This window comes from Oryctolagus cuniculus, chromosome 20 (assembly GCF_051225735.1).
Source record: "Oryctolagus cuniculus isolate XC-2025 breed Fujian yellow rabbit chromosome 20, ASM5122573v1, whole genome shotgun sequence".
NCBI classification, from domain to species: Eukaryota; Metazoa; Chordata; class Mammalia; order Lagomorpha; family Leporidae; genus Oryctolagus; species Oryctolagus cuniculus.
Window position 1 is genome coordinate 45,296,253 of NC_142886.1, and position 27,786 is coordinate 45,324,038.

General features: G+C 49.1%; 3 protein-coding genes across 11 annotated transcripts in view; 2 read left to right on the forward strand and 1 right to left on the reverse strand.

The window, feature by feature from the left end:
* Positions 1-1,025, reverse strand: part of ATG2B (autophagy related 2B) — a 77,290-nt gene extending 76,265 nt beyond the window's left edge. For all 4 annotated transcript variants that reach the window (XR_016226916.1, XM_089322816.1, XM_089322815.1 and 1 more), the window contains exon 1: positions 607-1,025. Coding sequence is in view for 3 of the 4 variants with exons in the window: in XM_089322816.1 (XP_089178942.1) it covers positions 607-768 (162 nt within the window). In the remaining variant the exon portion in view is untranslated. The remainder of the gene's footprint in view (positions 1-606) is intronic.
* Positions 1,026-1,272: 247 nt separating this feature from the next.
* Positions 1,273-21,444, forward strand: GSKIP (GSK3B interacting protein). Of its 4 annotated transcripts, none has more exons than XM_070065614.2 (4): positions 1,273-1,327; positions 2,479-2,580; positions 16,578-16,836; positions 19,699-21,444. In XM_070065614.2, exons 2-4 carry the CDS (start codon positions 2,504-2,506, stop codon positions 19,858-19,860), a joined length of 498 nt encoding a protein of 165 aa, XP_069921715.2. In that variant the 5' UTR covers positions 1,273-1,327; positions 2,479-2,503; the 3' UTR covers positions 19,861-21,444. The 4 variants fall into 4 exon arrangements, with proteins under 4 accessions (XP_069921715.2, XP_069921721.1, XP_089178945.1 ...); XM_070065620.2 differs by lacking the exon at positions 2,479-2,580 and adding an exon at positions 8,713-11,131; XM_089322819.1 differs by lacking the exon at positions 2,479-2,580 and adding an exon at positions 8,815-11,131.
* A 5,447-nt stretch (positions 21,445-26,891) lies between these two features.
* AK7 (adenylate kinase 7) overlaps positions 26,892-27,786 on the forward strand; it is a 64,923-nt gene continuing 64,028 nt past the window's right edge. For 2 of the 3 annotated variants that reach the window (XM_089322817.1, XM_089322818.1), the window contains exon 1: positions 26,892-27,063. In XM_089322817.1, coding sequence (XP_089178943.1) covers positions 26,959-27,063 — 105 coding nt within the window. In that variant the 5' untranslated portion in view covers positions 26,892-26,958. The remainder of the gene's footprint in view (positions 27,064-27,786) is intronic. The other variant, XM_070065610.2, reaches the window with a different exon arrangement.

Sequence of the window (27,786 nt, forward strand, 5' to 3'; positions counted from 1 at the left end):
GGTCCAACCAGCCGGTGAGCACGGTCAGACACCGTGCCCGGGACGCAGGGACGCAGGCCAGCGCTTGGGCGCGTGCAAACACACACCAAGCACCCGCAAGACACAATGAGTCAACTCGGCCTCCGACGACCAGTGGAGAACCGGCTTTAAAATGTCTGAAAAGTGCAGCCTCAGCGCTTTTGCAACACCTGCTCTTACGATCTGTCACGTGAAGCCAAAAGGCACGCACACTGTCCGTGTAAACATAGCCTGGTACAAAGGCGTGCAAGCCGGCGGACGAGGCCTCCCCCGCTGTCCCCCAACCGGACGCGGCGTGCCCGGGGGCCTCGGCATCCCACGGGTCCCCCTCGCCTTCCCGGAACGCTACGCCGCGACACGGGGTCTGCTGGCCGTGGGACCCCCGATCCGCGGCCCAGACCGCCCCCGCCGCCCGCCCTAACTCAAGCACTCCCCCAGCGCAGGCTCCCATCTGTCCGCTCGGTTTCTGGAACACGTGATGTCCAGCACTCAAAACACGTTTCTCCGGGGCCGGCCACACGCGGGTCCCCAAATCCCGGGGGGACGGCACCGAGGAGGGGCGCGGGGCCCGCCGCCCGCAGCTCTTACCCATTTGTCCAAGGGGACCTGGGCGAGGGACCCGGTGCCCTGGTACAGGTCCAGGCTGAGCTGCTCCAGGCTCAGCTTCTCCTGCAGGAAGTGGCCCAGGTACCTCTGCAGGAGGTACCGACAGGCCCTCTTCTTGATGGACTCGGAAAACGGCCACGGCATGGCGGCGGCTGAGGGCGGCGGCGGCGGGGCCCAGGCTCCGGCTCCGGCCGCGAAGGCGCTCCGGGGCCCGGCCGGCGTCCCCGGGCCGCGGCGGGGCCTAAGCCCGGCGCGGCCCCTTCATGCCCGCTCACCGCCGGGCGCCCTCAGGCCGACGGCATCGCCCGCGCCGGACACCCGGTCGCAGGCCCGGCAAGGACCCGGCGCAGAGGCGGCCCCGGCGTCCGGGGCAGGGACTCCCGAGGGGATCCTCCTCGGCCCGGACACGGGAGCGCGCGACAGGAGGCGGCTGACACCTCCTCGGCCGCCGCGCGACGAATTTGTTGTCATCCACGAGGCGCGCTCCCGAGCCTGGGGACGCTCCCGGCGCGTTCGCGAGAGCCCAAGGCGCCTCACGCGCACGCGCGCGGCCGGGCGCAGGCGGAAGTGACGCCACACTGGGGGCCGAGGGAGGCGGGAAGAAGAGCCGGGGCCGGAGCAGTTCCGGCTCCGAGGGGGCGGTGCCGCGGGCCGGCTCCGGCGGCCTCCCGAGGGAGGAAGAGGAGAAGGCGGGCGAGCGCAGGTGAGCGGGCGGCGGCGGCGGCGGGGGACTCCGGGGAACGGGCGGGCCGTGGGGCCGCCCGGACGGGGGCTGCGGCGCGGCAGGCCCGAGCTGCGGGGCCGGCAGGCCGAGAGGGGTCGGGCGGGCCCGGGTCGTCGGGGGCCCCGGGCGCGGCGGCTCGGAGCGCCGCTGTCTGGCTGGGGAGGACCGGGGCGCCCCTCGGGCCTCCGCGCCCGCCCGCTGGGCGCCGAGGGTCCGCCCCCGCCTCCTCAGGTATTGTTCCCGGAGCCGGCCGGCGGCCGGCGGCGCGCCGAGCTCCTCCGGGGCGTGTGGCACCAGCGACCGGGAAACTCGGGAGTTGGAGCATCTGCGGCCAGAACTGCCGCCTCGGGTCGACGGCAGGGCCCGCTGACCGCCGGGGACCCGCGCCGGGGTCCCGGGTCGGCGTCGTGGCCCTGGTGCGCGCCTGCGACCGCTCGGCCCCGGGCTCGCCGAGCCTCCTTCGCAAGGGGGAGGGTATTAACGTGTCTTAGTCCGAGGATGATCGTTAGGAAGGTGAGCGGACGTGAAGCCCTGACACCCGTGCACCTGCCGTGGGGTAGTGAATTCGCGGGGCTGAGGACAGTGCTGACCGCCCCGGTAACTGTTTGGCGAAAGCCTTGGAAGCACTAACAGAGCCCCGAAGCGTTGGCGGATGGGGAGAGGTTGCGTTCCCGTCCACGCTGGCTTCTCCGCGTGGGGACCGTGCGGCCCCCGGGGTCCTCGGTGCCCCTCCCTGTTGTAGACTCAGCCCGAGTGTCCTCAGTAGCGACCCTTCCCTGGCGCCGCGTTCGTGGGGAAGCGCTTACCGGGGGTCCAGAGAGTGGAAGTCGGTGCAGTTCCGTGTGCGAAGATCAGAGCGTCCCGGGAGCTGCGGTTCTAAAGTGTGGATGGGGGGGGCGGGGGTTCACTCAGTAGTCAGCGTTTACTGGCTGCGCGCCAAGTGCCGGGGACACCACGGTGGGACAGCGAAGTCTCTGCTCTCATGGAGCCCTTTGTTGAAGGGAGGGGAAATAGGTAACAGCGTGCCATGGGGCGGTGAGCGCTGTGGCAGGGAAAGACAGCGGGCGGGGCAGAGGCGAGAGGTTTGCCTGTCTTGCCTCGGACGGTGAGAGAAGGTGTTCTCCAACTAGGTGACATTTGGCAGAGACGTGGAGAATGCAAGGTGCACAGATGTTTGGAGAGTTGGTCTCCCGACACGGGGGAGGAGCGAGCGTGATGGTTGAAGGGGAATCGTGAGTAAAATAGGAAGAAGAGACTGGGAGGAGGGACGGGAAGTCTTGCAGGGTTCTGGGCCTTTGGCTCTCACTCTGGCTGAATGGGAGGGTTGAGGAGAGGAGTGACATCCTCTGGCCTCAGTTTGCAGGATCCTGCTAACTGCGGTGTTGAGAATAGGCTGGCGTGGGGGTGGGCGGGTCCAAGGTGAACAGAGCCAGACCAGTTAGGACGGTGTTGCAGTAATGCAGGCGAAAGATGACGGTGGCTTGGACCAGAGTGGTAGCAGTGAAACCTGTTAGAAGCAGTTAGGTTCTGGATATTTGTTGAATCAAATAGGCTCCCTAAAAGCAGAATAAAGAAAATGATATGAAAAGTCAAAGGTGGGGGCCTGCCTTGTGGTACAGCAGGCAGCCCATTGGGTGCTGCTGCTCCACTTCCAGTCCAGCTCCCTGCTAAGGCACCTGGGAAGGCAGCAGACGACTGGGCCCCTGCACTCACATGGGAGACCTGGAAGAAGTGCCTGGCCTGGCCCCAGCTGTTGTGGCCATTTGAGGAGTGAACCAGTGGATGGAAAACCTCTCTCTCGCTCACTCACTCTCTCTCTCTCTGTAACTCTGCCTTTCAGATAAATAAATAATAAAATGAAAATTGGGCTCTCATCTGAGAGGGCAGTAGAATAGGCCTTGAGAGCTTTGAACTGGGCTTCTGACCTAGCAATATGATTTGGACTTACTTCCGATGACTTAAATACATGGTTTCTTTAGCAATGTAGAATACATTCAGACTGTCAACGGATGCTTGCAATTTCACTTATCAGAAAGGAAAATTAAAATTGAAGGTTTTTTCCATTTAAAGTGTTAAATGCTTCCTTGTGCATTTTATGCTTTTCAGGAGAATTTCAACATAATTTTTTTTTAATTTTCTTTATTTATTTGAAGGGCAGTGTTAGGGAGATACAGAGAGAGATCTTTCACCAGCTGGTTGACTCCCCAAATGGCTGAAATGCTTAGGGCTGGGTCAGACAGAAGCCAGGAGGCTGGAACTCCATGTGGGTCTCCCACGTGGGTGGCAGGGGCCCAAGTGCTTGGGCCATCTTCGCTGCTCTCCCATGTACATTATCAGGGAGCTGGTAAGAAGTGGAGCAGCTGGTACTCAAACCAGCACTCATATGGAATGCCAGTGTTGCAGACTGTGGCATAACTCTTTGTGCCACAACGCTAGCCCTAAGATAAATGTTAAGGTTTGGGACCAGTCATTATTATCCCTGTAGCCCAAACAGGACACAAACTCATCCCCAGACACAGTGCTATGTTTGTGTTTATGGAAGACAGAGTACCTAGCACAAAATATTAACACCTGACATTGATTGAGGTAGATGAGAATAATTAATTACCCAACCACATTTTGTCAGCTTTTTAAGAATTATATTGAAGAGTTTAAAGTGACAGAGTAGAAGCTATACATCAGAAGCTAAATAGGTCACTTCAGAACAATCATCCTTCACCATGTTAGGTGGAAAATAAGAGAAACGCCAAAAAGAGGTTTTGACCTCTTTTAAGATTTGCATCTGAAGTAGCAGGAATGTGACGTGGAGGCTGCCGGTCCCAGTGCTCTTGAGTCGCACAGGACAGCAGCAGCAGCCACCCTGCAAAATGTTAGGAGCGTTGACCTTGGAGTCAGCTGGCTTGAGTGTAATGGTCAGCACTGTCTTCCCTAAAGATATTCTTAGATACTTTTTTTTTTAATTTATTTATTTGAAAGGCAGAGTTACAGAGAGACAGAGGCAGAGAGAGAGAAAAGTCTTCCATCCACTGATTCACTCTCCAAATGGCTACAACGGCCGTAGCTGGGCTGATCAGGAGCCATGAGCTTCTTCCAGGTCTCCCACACGGGTGTAGGGGCCCAAGGACCTGGGCCATAGCAGAGAGCTGGATCGGAAGTGGAGCAGCCAGGTCTCAAAACAGGTGCCCATATGGGATGCCAGTCCCTCAGGCCAGGGCATTAACCTGCTGTGCCACAGTGCCGGCCCTGGTACTTCATTTAAAAAAAATATGTAATAATTAAAAGATAATATTTACTGAGCTTACCATGTGCTCAGCACCACTCTAAACGATTTCCATATTATCATTCATTTAGTTCTTTCAATTTCACTTTAAGGTAGGTGCTATAATTAGCATCATTTTAGAGAGAAGGAACACGGAGTGAGAGACAGGAAGATATCTTGCCGCGAGTCCCGGTGTAACTAAGGGGCAGATCGAAGAGTCTAGCACCAGTCAGTCTGCTTGAGGGCCGATGGAGCACCACACAGCAGTGACTGCGGTCCCTGCTCAGTGGTGTTGAGAGGAGTTCCCGGACTGTACGTATGCTATGAGGAGAAGGACGGCGCCAGCCCACTGCTGACCGCTGTAGTGTCAGCTGACGAGTCAGACTTCCAGGATGGGTGTTGTGATCTCTCTGCTGCTCCCGAAACCTTCCTGGTGCTGTTCTTGTCAGACTCTCTGTGTGTCTCCGTGTGCCCATGTTCTTGTCATCAAAGAGAACTCTGACCACTGCAGTGAGTCTGTGATGAAGCAAAACAAAATCTAGTAAATTGAGTCGAGGTTAAAGGGTTTTAGTAATCAGTATCTTGGTAACCAATTCCATGAATCCTTGAAAAACACTGAACACAGCCTAAATTAATACCAACAGATGGAGAAAAACCTGGCTCCTAAATAATGAATGTATGATGTTGTTAAGAAGTCACTTTGGAAATGTTCAAGGTGGTACAATCTAGCAGAATACCTGACAGCAAGTATAAGGGGTTCCAGTTCTTCAAAGTGCTGGCTGTGGAATATAGCTCAGAGTCTGGTAGAGAACCCATTTCAAGTTTAAAAGCAAGGCAATGAGGTTTTCTATTTCATAACTTTTTTTTAAGGATTTATTTATTTATTTGCAAGTCAGAGTTACACAGAGAGAGAGAGAGGTCTTCCATTTGATGGTTCACTCTCTGGTTGGCCACAATGGCCAGAGCTGCGCCGATCCAAAGCCAGGAACCAGGAGCTTCCTCTGGGTCTCCCACGCAGGTGCAGGGGCCCAAGGACTTGGGCCATCTTCTACTGCTTTCCCAGGCCATAACAGAGAGCTGAATCGGAAGTGGAGCAGCTGAGTCTTGAACCAGTGCCCATATGGGATGCCGCCGCTTCAGGCCAGGGTGTTAACTTGCTGCGCCACAGTGCCGGCCCTCATTCCTCTTTAGATACTGATTTGTCTCATGTTGGTTAGAATACAAGTGTACTTCATTTAAATATAGTGCCAAATAATCCTGATTTCTTATAAAACTATAGAAATAGTAAACTTGGATTCTTGTATGTTTTTCAAACATTCAATTTTTTTTTAAAGTTTTATTTATTTGAAAGAGTTACAGAGAGAGGTAGAGACAGAGAGACAGGTCTTCCATCCGCTGGTTCACTCTCCAGTTGGCTGCAACGGCCAGAGCTGTGCTGATCCAGAGCCAGGAGCTTCTTCTGGGTCTTCTATGTGGGTACAGGGGCCCAAGGACCTGGGCCATCTTCTGCTTTCCCAGGCCACAGCAGACATCTGGATCAGAAGTGGAGCAGCCTGGACATGAACCAGTGGCCATATGGGATGCAGCACTGCAGACTTTAACCCACTGCACCGCAGCACCAACCCCATCAAACATTCAATTTTTAAGAGTTTTTTTCTGGGGCCGGCACTGTGGCACAGCGGGTTAAAGTCCTGGCCTGAGGCGCCAGCATCCCATATGTGCACCAGTTCTAGTCCGAGCTGCTCCTCTTCTGATCCAGCTCTCTGCTATGGCCTGGGATAGAAGTAGAGGATGGTCCAAGTCCTTGGGCCCCTGCACCTGCGTGGGAGACCCAGAGGAGGCTCCTGGCTCCTGGCTTCTGATCGGCGGAGCTCTGGCTGTTGCGGCCATTTAGGGAGTGAACCATCGGATGGAAGACCTCTCTCTCTCTAACTCTTTCAAATAAATAAAAATAAATCTTAAAAAAAAAAAAAGGCGTCTTTTCTTAGAATCGCATTCACAATTTCTGGTTTTGAAGGGAAAGTTCACTGGATGGTAATGTCACTGGTTATTTACAGTTTAACTGACCTCATATTAACACTAAATTTCTTTACCTTGAGCTAACATTAAAAAAATTTAGTATTTATTTATTTGAAAGTCAGTTACATAGAAAGGGGTCTTCCATCCTCTGGTTCACTCCGCAAGTGGCCACAATGGCCAGGGCGGAGCCTGGTTGAAGCCAAGAGCTTCATGCAAAGTCTCCCGCATGGGTGGCAGGGGCCCAAGCACTTGTGCAATCTTCCACTCTTCTCCCAGGCCGATAGCAGGGAGCCGTGTCAGAAATGGAGCAGCCAGGGCACAAACCATTTGGGATGCTGGCATCACAGGTGGCGGCTTTACCCATAATACCACACTGGCCCCAAGCTAATTTCTTAATCAGCAGAAAACACTGTACAATCCTGGTGGCTTGATTTGTGTTCCTAGTGGAATATATGTCTCTGTCATTGCTGCGAATCAGGTGCGCAGCAATTCAATAAACTGATGTAGAAATGGAAAAATAACTTTTTTTGAAATACAAATGCTTCCTATTTGTGATACTATAAATGATTCTGATTTAAATTTTTTCATTTCAACATAAATGTGTACATATCTCAGGGCTATTGAAAACATTAAATGTTATGTGTTTTAAAAATTCAAGATGTATTTGTCAGCTTTTCATTATTAGAACAATACATACATGTAATAATAGATATTTCTTAGCCGGCGCCTCAGCTCACTAGGCTAATCCTCCGCCTTGCGGCACCGGCACACCGGGTTCTAGTCCCAGTCGGGGCGCCGGATTCTGTCCCAGTTGCCCCTCTTCCAGGCCAGCTCTCTGCTGTGGCCAGGGAGTGCAGTGGAGGATGGCCCAAGTGCTTGGGCCCTGTACCCCATGGGAGACCAGGATAAGTACCTGGCTCCTGCCATCGGATCAGCGCAGTGTGCTGGCCGCAGCGCACCGCCCACGGCGGCCATTGGAGAGTGAACCAACGGCAAAAGGAAGACCTTTCTCTCTGTCTCTCTCTCTCTCACTGTCCACTCTGCCTGTCAAAAAAAAAAAATAGATATTTCTTAAATAATGGATTTCCTTTGTGCTGTAGAAAAATTAGGATGTTTTAAAAATGAAAACTATTATCCTAACTTGTAACAGAGAACAGTAGCATAACTGACACAGAAAGAGTTAAAAAAAAATTAGGAGCCAGTGTTGTGCAGTGGATAAAGCTGCCACCTGTGAACCTAGCAACCCTGTGGGCGCCAGTTCAAGTCCACTTCCTTTTTTTTTTTTTTTTTTTTTTTTTTTTATTCTTTAGACAGGCAGAGTGGACAGTGAGAGAGAGAGACAGAGAGAAAGGTCTTCCCTTGCCGTTGGTTCACCCTCCAATGGCCTCCGCGGCCGGCGCACTGCGGCCTGCGCGCCACGCTGATCCGATGGCAGGAGCCAGGAGCCAGGTGCTTTTCCTGGTCTCCCATGGGGTGCAGGGCCCAAGCAGTTGGGCCATCCTCCACTGCACTCCCGGGCCATAGCAAAGAGCTGGCCTGGAAGAGGGGCAACCGGGACAGAATCCGGCGCCCCGACCGGGACTAGAACCCGGTGTGCCGGCGCTGCTAGGCGGAGGATTAGCCTAGTGAACCGCGGCGCCGGCCTCAAGTCCACTTCCAATCCAGCACCCTGCTAATGTGCCTGGGACAGCAGCAGAAGACGGCATATGTACTCAGGTGCCTGCCACCCATGAGGGAGAGACCCACATGAAGCTCCTGGCTTCTGACGTCAGCCCCACCCTGTTCTGGCCCCACCCTGACCATTGCAGCCATCTGGGGAGTGAACCAGCAGATGGGAAGATCTGTCTCTCTACCTCTCTGTTAGCTCTGACTTTTAAATAAATAAATCTTGGGAGAGACAGAGAGAGCGCCTAAGTAACCACAGCCCTGGAATTCCTCTTTTCAAGTTAATTCCTTGGGTTAGGGCAGTCTTCTCAAACTTACCTTTTACCCACGTATTTCTTGTTCAGATATTCCTGTCAGAAGCAAAACAAATGGCTTGAGACATCCAAACGTTTGTGGTTTTCTTCATTAAATCTTTTGGCAGGTTTGCATCGTATTACGTAACATTGATGCTATAATGGTGGCGTGCATTTTCTAAGAATATCTACCATGTTTATCCTGTGGCTTCCTATACCACTTGTCACAGAACTGAGTGCCACAGCGGAGAAGCCAAGAGTTAGAACAGTCCTGTGGTTGATTCATTCAGAAAATGTTCAGTGAAGACTTGCTCTCTTCATGGGCCTGCGGGCCTACAACGAGGTGCAGAACGGCAGCGTCAATGCCGACGTGCGGAGCGTGCCAGTGATTGAGTCCATCTGGAGGTCAGATACGGAATCCTGAAGGAGGTGTTTCTGAGCTGGCTTTGAAAGGATTGAAAGTCTTCTAAGTAGTGTGAAAATAAAGTCTTCTCTCAGTCTCCACAGGGGATTCGTTCCAGGACCTCCCTCAGACACCAAAATCCACAGATGCTGAATTCCCTTAAAAAAAAATATAGTGGTATTTGCATATAATGTACACATATTCTCCTTTATACTTTAAATCATCTCTAGATTACTTACAATTCCTAATACAACGTTATGCAAGTAAAACAATGTATTGTTGACAGAGTGACATGGAAATAAATTGTGATTACTACACACACAGGAATTTGTATGAATATTCCTACTCCACAGTTGACTCCCATGAAGGGCTGACAGAACATGAATGTTACAGACGTGTAGTAAGCACGTACAGAGATGTATTTAATTCATTCAGGGAGGAACCAACAAGACGCTAGAGTTGGTTCAGGGTAATATAGGAGAGACCAGGGTCAATGAAACAAAAACTGATGACATAGAATTGCAGATGACTGGTAGATTTCCACTTTCAAGGCTTTGAGCATCAGGTAACAGGCAGTGATTCCTGACAGAGCAGATACAAACAAAGTGATTATGTTGCCCAATTTTTTGTGGTTGTTTTTTGTTTTGTTTTGTTTGCCTGGAGAGGTTCCATTCTGGCACTGGTTGGCAAAACCTCATGGTTCTGTTCTTCCTGAATTAAAGACATGGCACAAGGAGTCCAGAAAGGCCAAGGCAGCTTGGACAGAATGCTCAGAAGTAGAGAGCTTCACAGAAAGCAAGAGCCATAGAAGTACACAGAGGGTCCCCCTCCTGCCTACAGCTGCACCAGTCACCACATGAGGACGCTACCCAAAGCTGGGGGGAAAACTACCCAGGAGAATTAACAGGAAAGTTTCCTGAGCTCGAGCAGGTCCAGTGACAGTCCTGTTCTGTCACGTGATAAATCTCGTGACTCACAAAGCATTGAATACTCAGATTTTGTTTCTGTAATGGAGCGAAATTCATCAAAGACTAAATGTAGCTCTGGTACCAGCTAAAGAAGTCTAACAGCAAGACCCAGAAGGATCAAGCTGTTTCCAAATAAACAAATCACAGGGTAATACTCATTAATGTTGTAGGAACATACAAATACCTAGCACCAAATTCATAATGTCTAACATCCAACCAAAAATTACCAGGCATGCAAAGCAGCAGAATATAACCCATAACGAGGAGAAAATTCTGTAAATTGAAATTAACGCAGAGGGAACAACAAAACTAGCAAACGACATTGAAAGTATTTCACATGTTCACAACCAGAGAAAATATCAAGAAATGTAAGCTAATATTGAGAAATTTAACACTAATGTTTTTTATAAATACACATAACTTAGATACTGCAGAGGAAAAGATCAGCAAACTTAAAGATCTAGCCCTTGAAGCTTCAGTCCTGTGTCACTTAACATCAGGGCTGTTTTCTGAGAAATGCAGCATTCGGTAATTTTGTCATTGTGCAAACATCAGAGTGTATTTACACAAACTAAGAAAGCCACAACTTCCGAGGCTGATACACTCTCAGAAGACCATTGGCATCAGTTCCATTCATTGCTGACCAGAACGTCACGGCACACACACTTACACTCAAAATGAAACGTAGAACTGAAAACATGAACAGAGCAGGAAGAATTCAGCTTCTCACCTGGACTAATACATGAAATTAGAGTGCGCAAAGAGGGGAAAGACGGATAAATGTTTGAATAAACCATGGCCAAAATTTTACCAAGTTCATTGAAAACTAAACCCATAAAAGCAAGAATCTCAACAGATCCCAAGTGAAAAATGAAAAGAACTACCAAGAGGCACTAAGATAACACATTGTATTTCTCAAGGGGTACAGTGCAAGCAAGATGATAGTAGAGAAACATCTTTGAAGAGTTGGGGGAAAAAAACATCAACCTAGGATTCTAAATCCAGCAAAAATATCTTTCAAAACTGAGAATAAGAAGACATTCAGTCACACCAAAACTGGAAGAACTGGCCAACAGCAGTCATACTCGCATGCTGAAGGAAGCCCTTAAGGCAGGAGGAGAAATGGAACATCACACATATGGACATAGATCAAAGGAATCAGGAGCCCCAGAAGTGGTAAGTATGTAGTTAAATATGAAATAATTTTTCTTAGCAACTAACTCTCTGTGAAAAATAATTACTGTTTAAGCAAAAATAATAACATATGGGGGCTGGCACTGTGGCGTAGCAGGTAAAGCCACCACCTGCAGTGCTGACATCCCATATGGGCGAGTCCCGGCTGCTCCACTTCCAATCCAGCTCTCTGCCATGACCTGGGAAAGCAGTAGAAGATGGTCCAACTCCTTGGGCCTCTGCACCTGCATGGGGGACCCGGAAAAAGCTCCTGGCTCCCGTCTTCGGATCAGTACACCTCCAGCCGTTGCAGCCATCTGGGGAGTGAACCAGTGGATGGAAGACCTCTCTCTGTCTCTGCCTCTGCCTTTCTATAGCTTTGCCTTTCAAATAATTAAATATTTTTAAAACATGTATCATGAAGTTTCTAACATGTAGAAGAAAATGACAAAAATAGTGTACTATTTGTATAGTGTACACTTGCAGTGTTCTTTTGCTGTTTGTATATGATGTGGTGTAATATCATTTGAAGATACACTATGATAGAGATTCAGTTTACTCTCAATTCTAATGCAACCACCAAAAACATGCAATAAAAACATAGTTAATAAGCCACCAAATGACATAAAATAGAATCCTAAAACTGGGGCTGGTGTTGTGGTGCAGTGGGTTACACTGTAGTCTCCAACACCAGCATCCCTGGGAGCGCCAGTTTGAGTCCCGGCTGCTCCACTTCCGGTGCAGCTCCCTGCTAATGCGCCTGGGAAAGCAGCAGCTGACAGCTCAAGTCCTTGTGCCCCTGCACCCACGTGGGGGACCCAGATGAAGCTCCTGGCTTTGGCCTGGTCCAGCCCCAGCCGTGTTGGCCATTCGGGGAGTGAACCAGCAGATGGAAACGCTCTCTCTCGGAATCTCTCCTCTTTCTGTAACTCTGCCTCTCAAATAAATAAAATAAACCTTTATTTAAAAAAATCCTAAAAACTGATCAGTACAAAAGTAGGCAGAAAAATAAAGAGAAAGGAGTAAAGTACAGATGCGACAAATAGAAAACAAGCAGCAAGATAGTAGATTTAAATGCAGCCATATCAATATTTACAGTAATTTTAAACGTAAAAGGTCTGAACGTCTTAAAAAGTGGCAGTTGCCATCTTGAATTTAAAAACTGTATACTGCCACTAAGAAATTCTCTAAATATAAAGACATTGGTATTTGCATTCTCAAGATGTTAAAACAACCTAATATATCAAAATCAAATTCACAGCCTGTCAGATTGAGCCTCCCTACCTGCCTCGCTGGAACGACCTGTGTTTCATCTGGGCTCCCTTACCTTCCCGCCAGCCCCTGCGCTGACCCCTCCAGGCGCTCTGTGCTCTGGGAAGAATCCTTCATGCTGTTGCAGGCATTCAGCGTCGCAGTGAGTGACCAGTTAAGACACCCACGTCCCACTCCGGAGCCCCTGGCTTCAATATCTGGCTCTAGCTCCTCATTCCGGCTTCCTGCTGATGCAGAGCATAGGAGGCAGCAGCCATGGCTCAAGTGAACGGTTCTCTGCCCCGCACACTGGAGATCGGCCTGAGTTCTGAGCTGGCTTCAGCCCGTCCCCGCCCTGGCCATTGCGAGCGTTTGAGGAGTAAACCAATAGACTGGAGTTTGCACACTGCATCTCTGCCTCTCGGATAAACAAAAATTTGTAAAGACCTTTCTGCTTACCCATAAATTTTTATCCATGCCTATTTAGGACTATTTTGACTGACTTGTACCATGAGTCAAGCTCCATTGTAAGTAACAATTATGTCATAGTTAGGTCATAGAATGTCATCTCCTAGAACAGGCCAGAATTTCCTGTCTGCTTCCCCTGTTTTATACGTGAGAACACCATTAGCCCAGTGAGGTTATATGGCCAAACCAAGTTCCCTAGTGATGGAGTTTGTCATAGGACCAAAATATATCATTGTTTTCTGTAATTATCGGACACTCAAGTACATTTCTTGGATGTAATTATGGTGTTGATATTTGTATATTTCACATGCCTGTTTCTTTCCCAAGTTAGACTGAGAGCTACAGTAGATTAATATTCTAGTGTTTAGAAAAAAGTGCTGGGAATATAAGTACACAGTGGATTATGATATTTTATTAATAAAGAATCTAACTAGACAAGATTGTAAAATGTTGGAAGTAGAACAACATGATGGTTTATTCCCCTCCATAGAGTTGTTAAGATTCATTTGTTTCTCAGTTTCTAAATTTTGCTACTCATTTGTAAGTTTAATTCAATGACTTTACATCTACTGGGTTTTTTTTAACCATAATATAAACTCAGGTCATTATAGCATCACACGTATTCCCAGATATCTAGACTTGTGCTATACAGTAGTAGAATGAAAATAAAAATTTAAAATCGCTCCTCCATCACAGTAGCCAAACTTCAAGTGCTTGAGAGCCACATTTGACCAGGGCTGACTGTGCAGCCCCGACGGAGAGCATTTCCATTAGCACAGAAGGTTCTGTTCATCTCTAGGTTCTCATCTGATGATAAGTTGGTTTTGCCTGCATGGGGGGAGGGGGGCAGATTCTTCCAGAGAAACGAGATTGGGGCAGGCATTTGGCATAGCAGTTAGGGTACCGCCTGGGACACCGGTCATCCCATGTCGTAGTGCCCAGCTCTGCCCCTCCCCCACTTCAAGATTCATCCTCTCTCCCCCTTTCAAATAAGGAATAAAATAAACATTTTGACCCTTTTCCCCTCCATGAGGCTGTTGTGGAGCTAGGCCGGTCAGTTTTCAGTTTTTCATTTGGGGCAGACTCCCAAATCCAGATGCCTGCTGTTGCCAGTAACTAATGGGGATGTACTGGGTCCGATACCTGGGAAGGGGGAACCAGATCAGGCTCTGGCTGTGTTTCTCTGTGACTCTCCTGGCTGTCTGTTCCCACTGTCAGCGCCTGTGGCCTACTGGCTCCCAGCAGCAGCAGGCTGTGGGCTGTGACAGCTGTCTGGATCTAAGTGATCAGGACAAGTTCCGTGTACTGACAGAACAGTCTGTGACGGGGGGCTACAGTCAGTGAGGCTGAATTGCTTCCTTCCTTCACCAAATAGGGGAAGAGGGCATTATGATGCGTGTCAGAACATGTGGTTGGTAATAGGCCGGGGCAGAGGCTGTCACAACCAACAAAAATCGGTTGTACTAATGCCTTAATAGCTCCAAGTGTTACTAATTTGTGCAATGCTTCAGTAATAAAGTGTCAATCACCGTAACTCATCAGAAGTTCTGAATTTGATGTTATTCCCATATTTTGGAGAAACTCTCCTGACTCTTCCCAGTCTCTCTTGCAGGCGGTGCCAGCAAGTTAGGTGACGAGTGAGGATTTCTCCACTCTTGGACTGGATTCTTCCTCTTTCCTCGTTGTTAAAGTCCTGACTGCAAGGAATTAGACTCTTGCTATTCAAATAAAAAAGCCTTAGAGACTCCTGGACTCTGTCATATAAACATTTTCTTCATGTCATGATTACTATTTCTGACCTCTGTGATGGAGGTACTTGGTTACTTAAGAAAAATAGATTTAGAATGGGCAATTACATTCCAGAGTATTTAAAACCAACCTTGTAAAAAAAAAAATCATTTCTGACATATAAAATCAAATATATTAAACAGGCACATTGATTATGTATAGAGTAAGGTAGAAATTTTTAGAAAATCACATGCTTTCACAAGTCAGTTTTAGATTTCAGTTACCTAACAAACTGCTCCAGCATTCGTAAGTGGCTGAAGGAGATTTGGAGGAACGCACTATTTGTATATTTGCTGTGTAATTTCTTTAAAGTAGCTTTTCATAGTTCATCATCGTTGCCTGGTGATGTGCACGCGGCATCAGGGTGGAACTAGATAGCTCCTGAAGCAGAGCAGTGACTTCCCAACAGAACCACTTGGAAGCTCGGAAAAAATACCCAGCTCCCGAGATTTTTCACTCCATGTCTCTTCAGTGGGGTCAATGCATGTGTGTTTTTATAACCTTCCCAAGCCATTCTAACGAGCATCTGAGGTTAGGAACCCTCCAACTTAAAACCCCCTAACTTAAAATATTTTGAATAGCACATAAATAGGGCACAAGTTAGTAACTTCAGAAATGTTCATGGAAGTTTTTAGCATTGTCAGGAAAAAGTGACTCTTCTATCTAGTGCAATACTGGTATCAATGGAAGAAGGACCAGACCTTGACCACAGAGCTCAAGTAGCCGGGAACTGAATATTGATTCGATATGTGAACGAATGAGGAGTCACGTTGCACTCAGGATAGGGGGTGCTTAAGGGATGAGAGAAATAAGAAGCTTACCTTGCTCTTAAAGCCTACCACATAAAAAGAAAGCACCATGTCTTTTTTTGTAAAGCCCTTTTTACGGTCCAAAACACTTTCACATTCACTAACTTTGCTCATTTGTATATTCCAAATTTTAACAATACTCACTGCCAAGGATATCCCTGTCAGCTGCAGCCACACAGCAGCCTGGCAATAATGTTGGATCAAGTAAGCATAAGAAATATTTTCCAAAATATAATATTTGGCCAGTTCAAATAAGTGGTGAAAAATGAGTTACTTGGTAAATGGTATTGAGAGAGTAGACTATCCATTTGGAAAATAAAGCTACACAAATTCCAGATGGATCAAAGAGTTAAATACAGATAATAAGAGAGTGAGAATTTAGAAGACAATTAGGGGATTTTTTTAAATGTAGTCCTGGGATGGGGAGGCTTTAAGCAAAGCCCCACATATGCATGTTCTGAAGGGAACGACTAAGAGGTGGGTGAGGATGGGACTTGTGATTGTAGACGACCTGGGTCTGTTTCTATTTCTGCATTTTACAGCTAAATGATGTGGGAACTAAAAAGATCCCGTACACACCCAGAAAGATGTTTATACAGGAAACACGCTTTAAAATAGTGAGTTCTCAGTCTGTGCCTTTTAAATTGTCAATAATTTTTAAAAATTAAAAAGTGTATGGTAAAAAAAATACAGTCCTTCATGTTCTGCTGATAGCATATGCATCAGCAGAGCCATTTGTTGAAGACTGGATTGGAGCATCCAAAATTGAAACAGTGCGTCCTTGGACTCAGCGGTTCCAGTTCTAAATATTTATCCTTGAGGAAGAGCTTCATTTAAAAATGAGCAGGTACTGGTATTTTTAATGAAGCACTGTTTGAAATAGCTAAAAATTATAATTTTTAAATGCAAAGCACTGTGGGACATTTTAGGGGAGAGTGAGGAAGTGAGAATTTTTTTGAAGACCCACACGTCTAATTTTGCCATGAAGATCCACTTTAAATGATTTGAGATAATGTTTTCTCCAACATTACTAGCTCACTCATGTTTTAGACTTAGTAGCAATGGCAAGCAAATTGTAATCAATATTTTGAGTCTCTTCCCATAAACACGTTTTTATGTCTGCTTTCTTACAGAATGGAGACGGACTGTAATCCCATGGAGCTAAGCAGTATGTCCGGATTTGAAGACAGTTCAGACCTTAATGGTTTTGAAGGCACTGACATGAAAGACATGAGGCTGGAAGCCGAAGCGGTGGTAAATGATGTTCTCTTTGCTGTCAACAACATGTTCGTCTCGAAGAGCCTGCGCTGTGCCGACGACGTGGCCTATATCAACGTGGAAACGAAGGAAAAGAACCAGTACTGCCTGGAGCTCACTGAAGCAGGGCTGAGGGTAACTCACTTTCCTTTGTAGAAATAAAAGTGCACCATATCTCTTTATCAGAAGGGAGGAGGGAGTGAGGAGGAGGAAGCGTGTAAATGGGAACTGAACATTGAGCTTCCCAACTTGTCTTAAGGAAAACTTTTCCTCAGAATTAGCCTTTCAGTCAACATGGACAAATTAAATTTGTCAAAAACAAGAAAGCATTTGATTTGCAGAATATTATTTTGTTTTAATCATAACCCCAAAACTAATTTAATATTCACCTGTAGCTAAATGTGTCCACCAAAATTACGCATTCTCTGTAATGAGTGAGTTTTGCCATCGCTGTGTTGAAAAGATCTTCATCCACCTCCATGAAAACAGCCCCCCCGACTCTGCTGTGCCCCAGCCCTCGGGTGAGTTAGAGCAGAACAGAACGTTGTGCCCCCGCCCCCCCGACTCTGCTGTGCCCCAGCCCTCGGTGAGTTAGAGCAGAGCAGAACGTTGTGCCCCCGCCCCCCCGACTCTGCTGTGCCCCAGCCCTCGGTGAGTTAGAGCAGAGCGCAGCGTTGTGCCCCCGCCCCACCCCCGACTCTGCTGTGCCCCAGCCCTCGGGTGAGTTAGAGCAGAGCGCAGCGTTGTGCCCCCGCCCCCCCGGCTCTGCTGTGCCCAGCCCTCGGGTGAGTTAGAGCAGAGCGCAGCGTTGTGCCCCCGCCCCCGGGAGCGCCCGAGCCTGCTTGCACCAGAGAGCTCTTCACACAGGCCGAGCCAGAGCCACACGCTCGCGAGGGTACAAGGCACCACCCGAGAGGCAGCCTGTTACGGAAAAGAAGCCCAAGCCATCCTACTACGCAAATCTCCACCCTGCTGAACAAAGGGATAGATGTTAGAAAAACCTAAAATTTAGCTTTAACTCCACGAATCAGTTGATCTTCGATTTTGTGTTTCTCTGTTTTGAGAGTAGTTCAGTCTGAGCTTAAAATAGTGATCCCCGGTGGCTGGGGAGGGCCAGGGCAGGGAGACTAGAAGGAGGTTGGCTAACAGGTGCCAAAGCACAGTGAGAAGTGGCAGGTCCTGGCCCCACCGCAGTGAGCGACTGTAGTTCTCAGTGCAGCCTCGCTGTGCTGTGCGAGGAGTGGAAGAGGGGCTGGGAGGCCAAGCATAAGGAAGAGAGAAGGCTGCTTGCCTGATGCGCTCGGTCTGTGCTGCATGTACGCTTCGAAATCTTACCTTCCTCCCCTAAAAATGTGCCGACATTAACGTGCTAATCAAATTCTTCTTCATTTTAAAAAATGACAAAAATTTTTAAGTAGTTGCACATGATGGTAAGGTAGAGGGCGAAGCTGCCAAGTCAGAATGTCACATAGCAACGCATTAGACCAGTGTGTGGGCTTCTCTGTTTCCCAGGGCCCTGTTGGCTTCTGATGAGTCTGTGTGTGCCCTGTGGTCCTTGACAGGAAGTTGCAAAGCCAGCGTCGTGGATACTCTGCGTTCCCTCCCAGCTTCCAGGCAGCTACCTGCGTAGTTTTAGGGCTAGCCTGCGAACTAGCTTTTGTGCACTCCTTTCCAAATCTAAAAGCTACAGTAGCAAGTGGTATAGTGTTTAGAAATGGATCTTAAACATAAATAGGCAAATCAAAGGCAGAGATAAATGACCCCAAGTAAACGAATTCTCTTAGAAGGTGGTTCTGGGGAGGCAGAAGGGGTTGTGATGAACAGCATCTTAATGTGAGGGATGTTGGGCGAGTTGGTCTACCCTCTGAGCCCCTGCTTCTGTGTCTGTAACCTGGAGATAAAAAAGCTGACGAAGGACTTGGAGGACAGTTACATGAATAAGTGATACTGAAAGATCTGGATCGTCTGTAAAACCTGACGCATAGGAGGTGAGCCAGAGCTTGCGTACGGTCTGCCTGAGCAAGCCTTTATTGGATAGCTGTCCTGTGTAGCAGCTGGAAATCAAACCAAAAGTAAAGCCTGAACCCACGGCCCCAGGAATGCGCCGGGCGGCCGAGCCGTCCCGCCAGGAGAGAGCCGGGACCAGGAGGGGTGTGGGCACTTCCCCGAGCGTCCGCCCCTGCCATTCTGTAGCACAGGGCTCAGCTGCTGTTTCGCAGTAACGCGTCCTCTGTGGACTCAGAAGTCCTCCTAGAAATGTAGAGTTTATATGGGCAGTCTACAGACTCTAGAAAGTCAGCAAAAACTAAATTTCCCTCATTCTGTACTGGTGAGGCCTGGCATAGCCTACAGTTCCACTAGAGAGGGAAGTTTTAGCTGTGTTCACAGAGAAAGACAATCCTGTCTCGGAGGATTGAGCCTCTTTCCCTGTCAGATGAAACTGGCCTTTCAGATTGCCAATGATGAGCTAAGCAGTCATGTAAAATAATTGTTAATTAGCCATTATTTAAACTAATTACAATTTTTAGAATTCTTTACAGAAGGTAAAACTAAATAAAAAGGGTCCAAACTAAATAATGATAGAAATATTAATAAATTATCTAATATGGCATCTTATTGTAATGGACCTCAATGTGTGTGGAATTAAATAGTGTAAAAAAGAGGCAAAAATTTTAAAATAAAAAACAGAGGCAAGTTTTAGCATCACAATGAAATACTGTTTTGTATAGTTTTTTAAAATTCTTTTTCTGCATTCCTTTTAGAAGCTGGAGTGGGCAAATCAAACCTAAATTTTGAAAGAAAATTGTGAAAGGGTCATTTTGCTAGTGTTGTTCCTATGCTGTGTGGTATATACTATAAATTGCGTTTACAATGTACAGATGCTGACTGTTCGTGGAGAACTGTGTCTTGAGGGAATGGCCCGTGTGAACATGTGGATTTTGCTGTCTGTGTCACAGTGCTAACGGAGCACCTAACTCACGCTGCCTTGCCTTCCAGGTGGTAGGGTATGCCTTTGACCAAGTGGACGGTCACTTGCAGACTCCCTACTACGAGACAGTCTACTCCTTGCTGGATACGCTCAGCCCCGCCTACCGGGATGCGTTTGGAAATGCACTGCTTCAGAGACTGGAGGCTCTAAAGAGAGACGGACAGTCGTGACTCAGCTCTTTCCTTTCAGAGGGGCCGCTGGGACAGTCATGACTCAGCTCTTTCCTTTCAGAGGGGCCGCTGCTGGTGCAGAGTGTTGACGTCAAGCTTGAAATTCTTGCATATTGTCCTAATAGAAACGCATCTTTGGTTTTATGTCTATCACTTGCTTCAGATTTAGGCTTTTGGCTCAGAACGTTATTGACGAATGAATTGTCTTAGTTTCTGATTTATTAAGGGAATTCTGAGGCCATTGCTATGACATCATTATTAAGACATTCAGATTTCTTCATGTATCTTTGCATTTCAAAACCTGATCAGTATTGCGTACTCTTACCACAGGGCTTTGATGCTGCCAGCACTCTTGTACATAGGAGTTTCTAGATTTGCACAGTAATTTAGGAATTACAATTACCTAACTTCAAACTTGGATTCAGCCTGCTAAATCAGGGGTTTGCTACTAGCTTGGACTGACTTTGTAGTAATTATTTTGCTACTAGCCTTATTGGAAACAAATAATCAACTAGTTTCCCCTGCACAAATTTTAAAATTCACTGCTTCACTTAATGTATTTATATTACTAGATTACACGGATGATAACGAGGAGCTAATTCTGTTCTTTAACTAGTACTAAAGGAAGAGCAGGGACTGAGACAGTTCTGTGCTCCTTGATTCAGCAGCCAGCCAGTGAAGCAGAGGGCAGACCGTTCACAAATGAATGTAGTGATTTCTCGTTTCCAAGATCTCTAAGCACACAAGCAAATGCAGGAACAGGCTCCAATCTTTTTCTTAACAAAAACATCCTCAGTGTGTGTGACTTAAAAGAAGGGAGACTCTGGTTTCCTAGAAGACAATATTTTGGCCTGTGTTGGTTCTTACCCTGAATGTTTGTTTACATAATGTACAGGATATATTCAGAAAGTATTTTTGCTTCAACGTTTACTTTCTATAGTGCAGTGCTTTGGTGTTCCCACGGCACCCTCCTCCCCCAACAGATGTACAGTGTCTGTCTCAGTGCTGAATGTACAACGTGATACGAGTGCACTGTGTGGGTTTGAAACCAAAGGATGAATGGAGCATTCAGAGACTTACTATTTGAAAAAGGGATACTCTGTATTTTATATTTTATTACAGGAACTTGATATTTATAAACTGTACCATGCTGCTGCGTGTTCTCCAGTACATGTTGAACAATAAGGGTTGGGGAGTTGTTGTTTTTAAACAGTCACCTAAAGCAGCTGCTGTAGAAATGCTGAACTGAAAGTCTGCATCCGGACACATTTCATAAATTTGTCATTTGCGGATACTTTAATCACTAAAGCGTAGATACCTGTAGGCTCTGAGGATCACGTGGACCAGAGCAAACTGCAGTTCAGTTTGCATCAGCTGTCGTTGTCAAACGTAATTGGGCTCCTTAATTATGTTTGATGATGCATGTTCATTCTCAGCTTTATGTTCAGATGCTTAGCTGTTTGGGCAATGAAGTCAAACTTCAGGTTGAACTTCCTCATGCTTAATCTCAGGCTAACTGTAAATGATATTTCTAAAATTTGAATAAAATTCTGTTTACTCATTTTGAGTTAAGTATGAAGAAAAGTGTTTAAAAATTGGAATTGTTCATTTTGTGATAAATGATTGACTTCAGGAGCTTCTGTTTCCATTTTTGAATTCTGCATGTTACATTTTGATTGAGTGAAGTGAGTCCCTCTTTTTATTACTATGAAAAAGGAACAGGATGAGAACACGTGGACAGACCCTCGCAGATACACATGAGGAACATGTGAACACGAACAGACCCTTACAGATATACATGAGGACCACGTGAACATGAACAGACCCTTACATATACACATGAGGAACATGTGAACTTGTGAACAGACCCTCACCGATACACATGAGGACCATATGACCACATGAACAGACCCTCACAGATATACATGAAGAACACGTGAACACGAACAGACCCTCACCAATACACATGAGGACCACGTGAACATGAACAGACCCTTACATATACACATGAGGAACATGTGAACTTGTGAACAGACCCTCACAGATACATATGAGGGCCACATGAACACGTGGACAGACCCTCACAGATACATGAGGAACACATGAACTTGTGAACAGACCCTCATATACATGAGGACCATATGACCACAAACAGACCCTCACAGATACACATGAGGAACATGTGAACAAGAACAGACCCTCACAGATACACATGAGGGCCACATGAACACGTGGACAGACCCTCACAGATACACATGAGGACCACGAGAACACATGGACAGACCCTCACAGATATACATGAGGAACATGTGAACACGTGAACAGACCCTCACAGATACACATGAGGACCATATGACCACATGAACAGACCCTCAGAGATACACATGAGGGCCACATGAACACAGACCCTCATACACATGAGGACCATATGAACACATGAATAGACCCTCATAGAGACACATGAGGACCCAGGTAGGAAAAACCTCGCTTTTACCTCCTGTTTAAAGAATTTAACCAGACAAATCAAGCCTTGATTTTTTTTTTTAAGATTTATTTATTTGGGATGCAGAGTTAGAGAGAGAGGGAGAGGCAGAGAGAGACATCTTCCATCCGCTGGGTCACTCCCCAGATGGCCTCAATGGCCAGAACTAGGCTGATCCAAAGCCAGGAGCCAGGCAGGAGCTTCCTCTAGGTCTCCCACACAGGTGCAGGGTCTCAAGCACTTGGGCCATCTTCCACTGCTTTCCCAGGCCATTGGCAGGGAGCTGGATCAGAAGTAGAGCAGCCAGGACTCAGAACTGGTGCCCATATGGGATGCTGGCACTGCAGGCAGGGCTTAACCTACTACACCACAGTACCAGCCCCAAGCCTTGATTTCTTGTAAGGAAAATATTATTTTTACAATTTGAAAAATGAGGACAGTGAGCAGATGCTGTGCTCCAGCAACTCACAGGGCAGGGCTTCAATGCAGTGGCTAAGTTGCCACTTGGGAAACAAATCTCACACTACAGTGCCTGGGTTCAAGTCCCAGCTCCACTCCCCATGACATGCCCTGGAAGGCAGCAGGGATGGCTCAAGGTTATAGGATTCCTGCCACCCACATGGAAGACCTGGATTGAATTCCCGGCTCCTGGCTCAGTCTGGCCCAGCCCTGGCTATTGGCATTTGAAGAGTGTGAACCAATGCATGGCAGATCTCTCCTGTCTGTATCTCTCTCCCCTCCACCCCCCTCCTCCCTTTCTCTGACTTATAAAATATTTTTTTAAATACGGACATCCACTTGAAAGATGTTCAATCCAACCAGTAACCCAAGAAAGGAAAGTTAAAAGTAACTGGACTGTTTCCCCTAGTAAGTTTGTGATTTCCCTTACGTAAGTACAACACCAGGATTCAGTGAAGGGGCACTTTCGCATTCTGTTGGAGGGTACTGATATTGGAGCCTTTGCAAAGATTCTGCCTTGGAACTAGCGTGCTGTCTAGGGAAATGATTCACCAGAAGATGAGCTACAATGATACTCCTGTTTTCTCATAAAAAATAGGAAAAGCTCCAAAGAGTGGAAAGTCATGCCATATCCTTTTGATGGAAAAATAGGCAACCATTAAAAATCATGAAAAATGGCAATGGGGAAAAATCACACAACATAAACTATGACAAAACTATGCATACTGCAATCTATACACTGTATTCTATACACACTGTAATCTATACATACTGTAATCTATGCATACTGCAATCTATACACACTATACACTAATCTGTACATACTGTAATCTATACACACTAATCTATACACTAATCTATGCATACTGCAATCTATACACACTAATTATACACACTGTAATCTATACATACTGTAATCTATATACACTGTAATCTACATACTGTACACACTAATCTATACACACTGTAATCTATGCATACTGTGATCCTCTCTACACGGAAGGCTTTACTGGAGGATGGTGACACGTTAACAGTCATCACTAGGTGGTAAAGTAGTTTTCACTTTCCTTACAGTTCCACAGACCCGCTTTAGCACATGTGCACTGATTAGAAGGGGCAACTCCATAGATGGGGGAGGTTTAAACCAGCTGGAGAACCAGCAGAAGCACCAAGCCAGGCTGCGCTGCCCCTGCTCCAGGAGCCTGGGAGAGACAGGAGGGCTGGGAATAGGAGAGTGCACACCCGATTCCCCAGGACTCTGCCAGCTCTCCTCCGAGCCCGCAGCCGGTCATCCTCACAGCAGGACTACTGGAGGGCTCCCTGGCTGCTTCCGTCGCACGCTGCACCATCCTCTCCAGGATTCAGAAATAAGGTGCTGCTTGATGGGTGAAAGGAGAACAGAATAGCAAAACTTAGACTGTGGTAGGTGCCACACTGAACGTCCTTCAACGCCTTTCTGTTGTGGGTCACACAGCCAAGACTGGACACATCCGGGAACTGAGCAGTGGAGCCGAATCGGAACCCGGGCCCTCGGGCTCCAACCGCTAGACCTAGAAACTGGATTAATAAAAGCCGTCCCATGAACTTTGTGGTTATATGAAAGCAAAGGAAAAGATATTAGTTGGTTTGACAACAGATTCTCCTTGATATATTTACGGAGCTGTCCCCTCTATAACTGGAGCTGGCTCATTTACCTGGGAGCAGTCATATAAGAATGAAGGGGGCCGGCGCCGGCACCCTGGGTTCTAGTCCTGGGTGGGGCACCGGTTCTGTCCCGGTTGCTCCTCTTCCAGTCCAGCTCTCTGCTGTGGCCCGGGAGTGCAGTGGAGAATGGCCCAAGTGCTTGGGAGACCAGGAGAAGCACCTGGCTCCTGGCTTCGGATCAGCGCGGTGCGCCGGCCTTAGCGGCCATCGGGGGGTGAACCCACGGAAGGAAGAAGGAAAGGCAAGTCACCGTAGCATGACTAGTTGAATATTTTCCAAGTATGTACCTGCCGACCCCTATCAATACAGGAATGTGGATATAATAACAAAATAAGGAATTAAATGAGTTTTAGAATATTTGAACAAATAATTTGAAAAGATGTTGAAGAATAAATACCACCAAATTAAAAAAAAAAATTTTATTGAAAGAGTTGCAGAGAGAGAGCCAGCAAGCTTCCATCTGCTGGTTCACCTCCCACGTGGCTGCAACAGCCAGAGCTGGGCTGATCTGAAGCCAAGAGCCAGGAGCTTCCTCTGGGTGGACGGCCTTGGGCCGCCTCTGCTGCTTTCCCAGGCCCAGCAGCAGAGCTGGATCGGAAGTGGAGCAGCTGGGACTCGAACCGGCACCCATATAGAATGCCAGCGCTGCAGGCAGCAGCTTCGCCCACTAAGCCATATCGCGGGTCTCTGCTACCAGACTTTGTATGAACTTGTTTAAACAGATAGCACTTGGGGGCAGGCAATGCTCGGGATGCCGGCGTCCCATGTCCGGGTGCCAGGGTCAAGTCCTCGCCTCTCTGCTTCACGCAGTCTTGGTAACCCACATCCCGACAGGCAGCAGTGCCAGCTCAAGTCCTTGGGTCCCCGCCCCCGCGTGGAAGAGCTAGACTGAGGCCCAGGCTCCGGACTGCAGCCTGGCGAAGCACTGACTGTTGAGGGCATTTGGAGAGGGAAGGAGCAGGTGGAAGCCATTGGTCTCTCCGGCCCCAAATACAGTGAAAATAAAAACAAACTTGACAGCACTTTTGTGCTACCAACTGTTGCTGACTGAGCTTGCAAACAACTTGGCCGTTTATCAAAACAAATCAGTTTTAAGACGAGTTAATTGAGCCGGCGCCGTGGCTCAATAGGCTAATCCTCCACCTTGCGGCGCCGGCACACCGGGTTCTAGTCCCGGTCGGGGCGCCGGATTCTGTCCCGGTTGCCCCTCTTCCAGGCCAGCTCTCTGCTGTGGCCAGGGAGTGCAGTGGAGGATGGCCCAAGTCCATGGGCCCTGCACCCCATGGGAGACCAGGAAAAAGCACCTGGATCCTGGCTCCTGCCATCGGATCAGCGCGCTGCGCCGGCTGCAGCGGCGGCCATTGGAGGGTGAACCAACGGCAAGGGAAGACCTGTCTCTCTCTCTCTCACTGTCCACTCTGCCTATCAAAAAATTTAAAAAAAAAAAAAAAAAAAAGACGAGTTAATACAAAAAAAAAAAAATAGGGCCGTGACCGGCCTTGCGGCGGTGGGTTAAGCCGCTGCCCGCAGCCCGGCATCCCTGGGAGCAGTTCGATTCCAAGCCCCGGCTGCTGCACGTGGGGCCCGGCGCCCTGCCTGGGTCGGCGGTGGACGACGCCCGATGCTGGACCCTGCACCACGGAGAGCCCGGCGGAGCTCCGGGCTCCCGCTTCCACCTGGCCCAGCCCTGGCGACTGCAGCCGATTGCGGGGTGAACCAGCGAGCGGATGCTCAGGCGTGGTCTAACTCCCTGTCAAACACAAAACAGACCTTTAAAAGAGTAACAGAGGGGCCAGGGTCTGGCATCCCGGCGCCCACCACCGCGGCGCCGTCCGCCCCTGGAGACAGCACCCACGCAGCCGCGGCGTGCGGGAAGAACGCGCGTGAACGAGACGGAGGCACACATTCCCGGGGTGACTGCGGGGCCAACCGCGGTGCACCCCAGCTCCGCGCGCGAGCCCGCCGCTGTCCTCCCGCTTCTCTCAGCACCGCGGGAAGAGCGCACTGGGAGACGCCCCTCCGACCCACTCGCACAGATCCTTCCAGAACAACCCACCCCCCGTCAGGGGAGTGCTGTGGCCTCGCGCCCGAGGGCCGCGGAGCCCTGGGTCCCTCAGAGCCGCCCGACAACGGCTCGGCCACCCGGGCCCCGGGCACGCGGGAAGGAAAAACACACTGCGAAGCCGGTAGCGCGCGGGCTCCGGGACGGACGCCGGACCCGGGCCGCGAACGCGGAGGCGCCGTCCGCCAGCGCGGGGGGCGGGGCGTCCCTGCGGACAGCGCCCCGCTGCGCGCGCAGAGCCTCGGAGCGCCGCCCCCACGCCGGCGTCCACCTGGAGCTCCGCCCCAGGCCCCGCCCCCAGAGCCAGGCCGGCCCCGCCTCCCAGGCCCCGGAACCCGCCCTTGGCAACCGAAGGGACGCTTTCCCCTCAGCAACCGGAGCGGCTCCCACCATGGCTGAAGAAGAGGACGGTGCTGCGCCGACGGAGAAAATCATCCGGATCCAGAGGGTGTTTATTAACCTGCTGGACACCTACAGCAGCAGAAACATCGGGAAGGTGAGCGGCGGCGGCGACTCGGAGCCGGCCCCTGCCCCAGGCACCAGCGAGGGCCGGAGACGGTCCGCGCCCTGGCGCCGCTGCTGCACCGGGACCCAGTCTGTGCCGAGCTAAGCAAACGCTCCCACCCAGCAGCCCGGTGTTGGAGGCCGCAGGTTCAGCCCTGGTTCCTCCCCGGGGCCGGCGGGGAGGAAGGGACCTGTCCAGGATGGCGCCCAGAGCGGGGGACCGCCCTTGGCCTGAGAGCCCAGCCCCCCGCCGGCTAACTGGGTTCTCCTTCCGCTGGGACAGACTCGGAGAAAGAAGCGGGTTCCGCATCGCCCCTGACGCCTTTCTCAGCCACAAAGCCTTTCTCGTAGGAGGCGCTGCCTGGGGCCCTGAGTCCCACACCCGCCCTCACTTCCCACCGCCTTTCCACGTGGAAAATAGATCTGGGGCGGCCCGTCATTGTCAACCGCTCCTTTGTCGCAAGAAAGCCCGGTTTACCCAGGTGGAACCCCCTAATCTCAACGACTACACTTTCTTTTAGAAATAAAAAGACCTTTTGAAAGGCAGATTTACAGAGGCAGAGACAGAGAGAGATCTTCCATCCCCTGGCTCACTCCCAAATGGCTGCAAAGGCCATGACTGGGCCAGGCCAAAGCCAGGAGCCAGGCACTCTATCCAGGTCTCCCACGTGGGTGCAGGGGCCCAAGCACCTGGGCCATCTTCCTCTGCTTTCCC

What these genes read in the sequence shown, in the direction of transcription:
- GSKIP (XM_070065614.2), top strand. Translation starts at nt 2,504, where the DNA reads ATGCAAGGTGCACAGATGTTTGGAGAGTTGGTCTCCCGACACGGGGGA. An exon ending in GTGATGGTTGAAGGGGAATC is followed by an intron (nt 2,581 to 16,577) that starts GTGAGTAAAATA and finishes GCTTTCTTACAG; the next exon opens with AATGGAGACGGACTGTAATC. An exon ending in TCACTGAAGCAGGGCTGAGG is followed by an intron (nt 16,837 to 19,698) that starts GTAACTCACTTT and finishes CTTGCCTTCCAG; the next exon opens with GTGGTAGGGTATGCCTTTGA.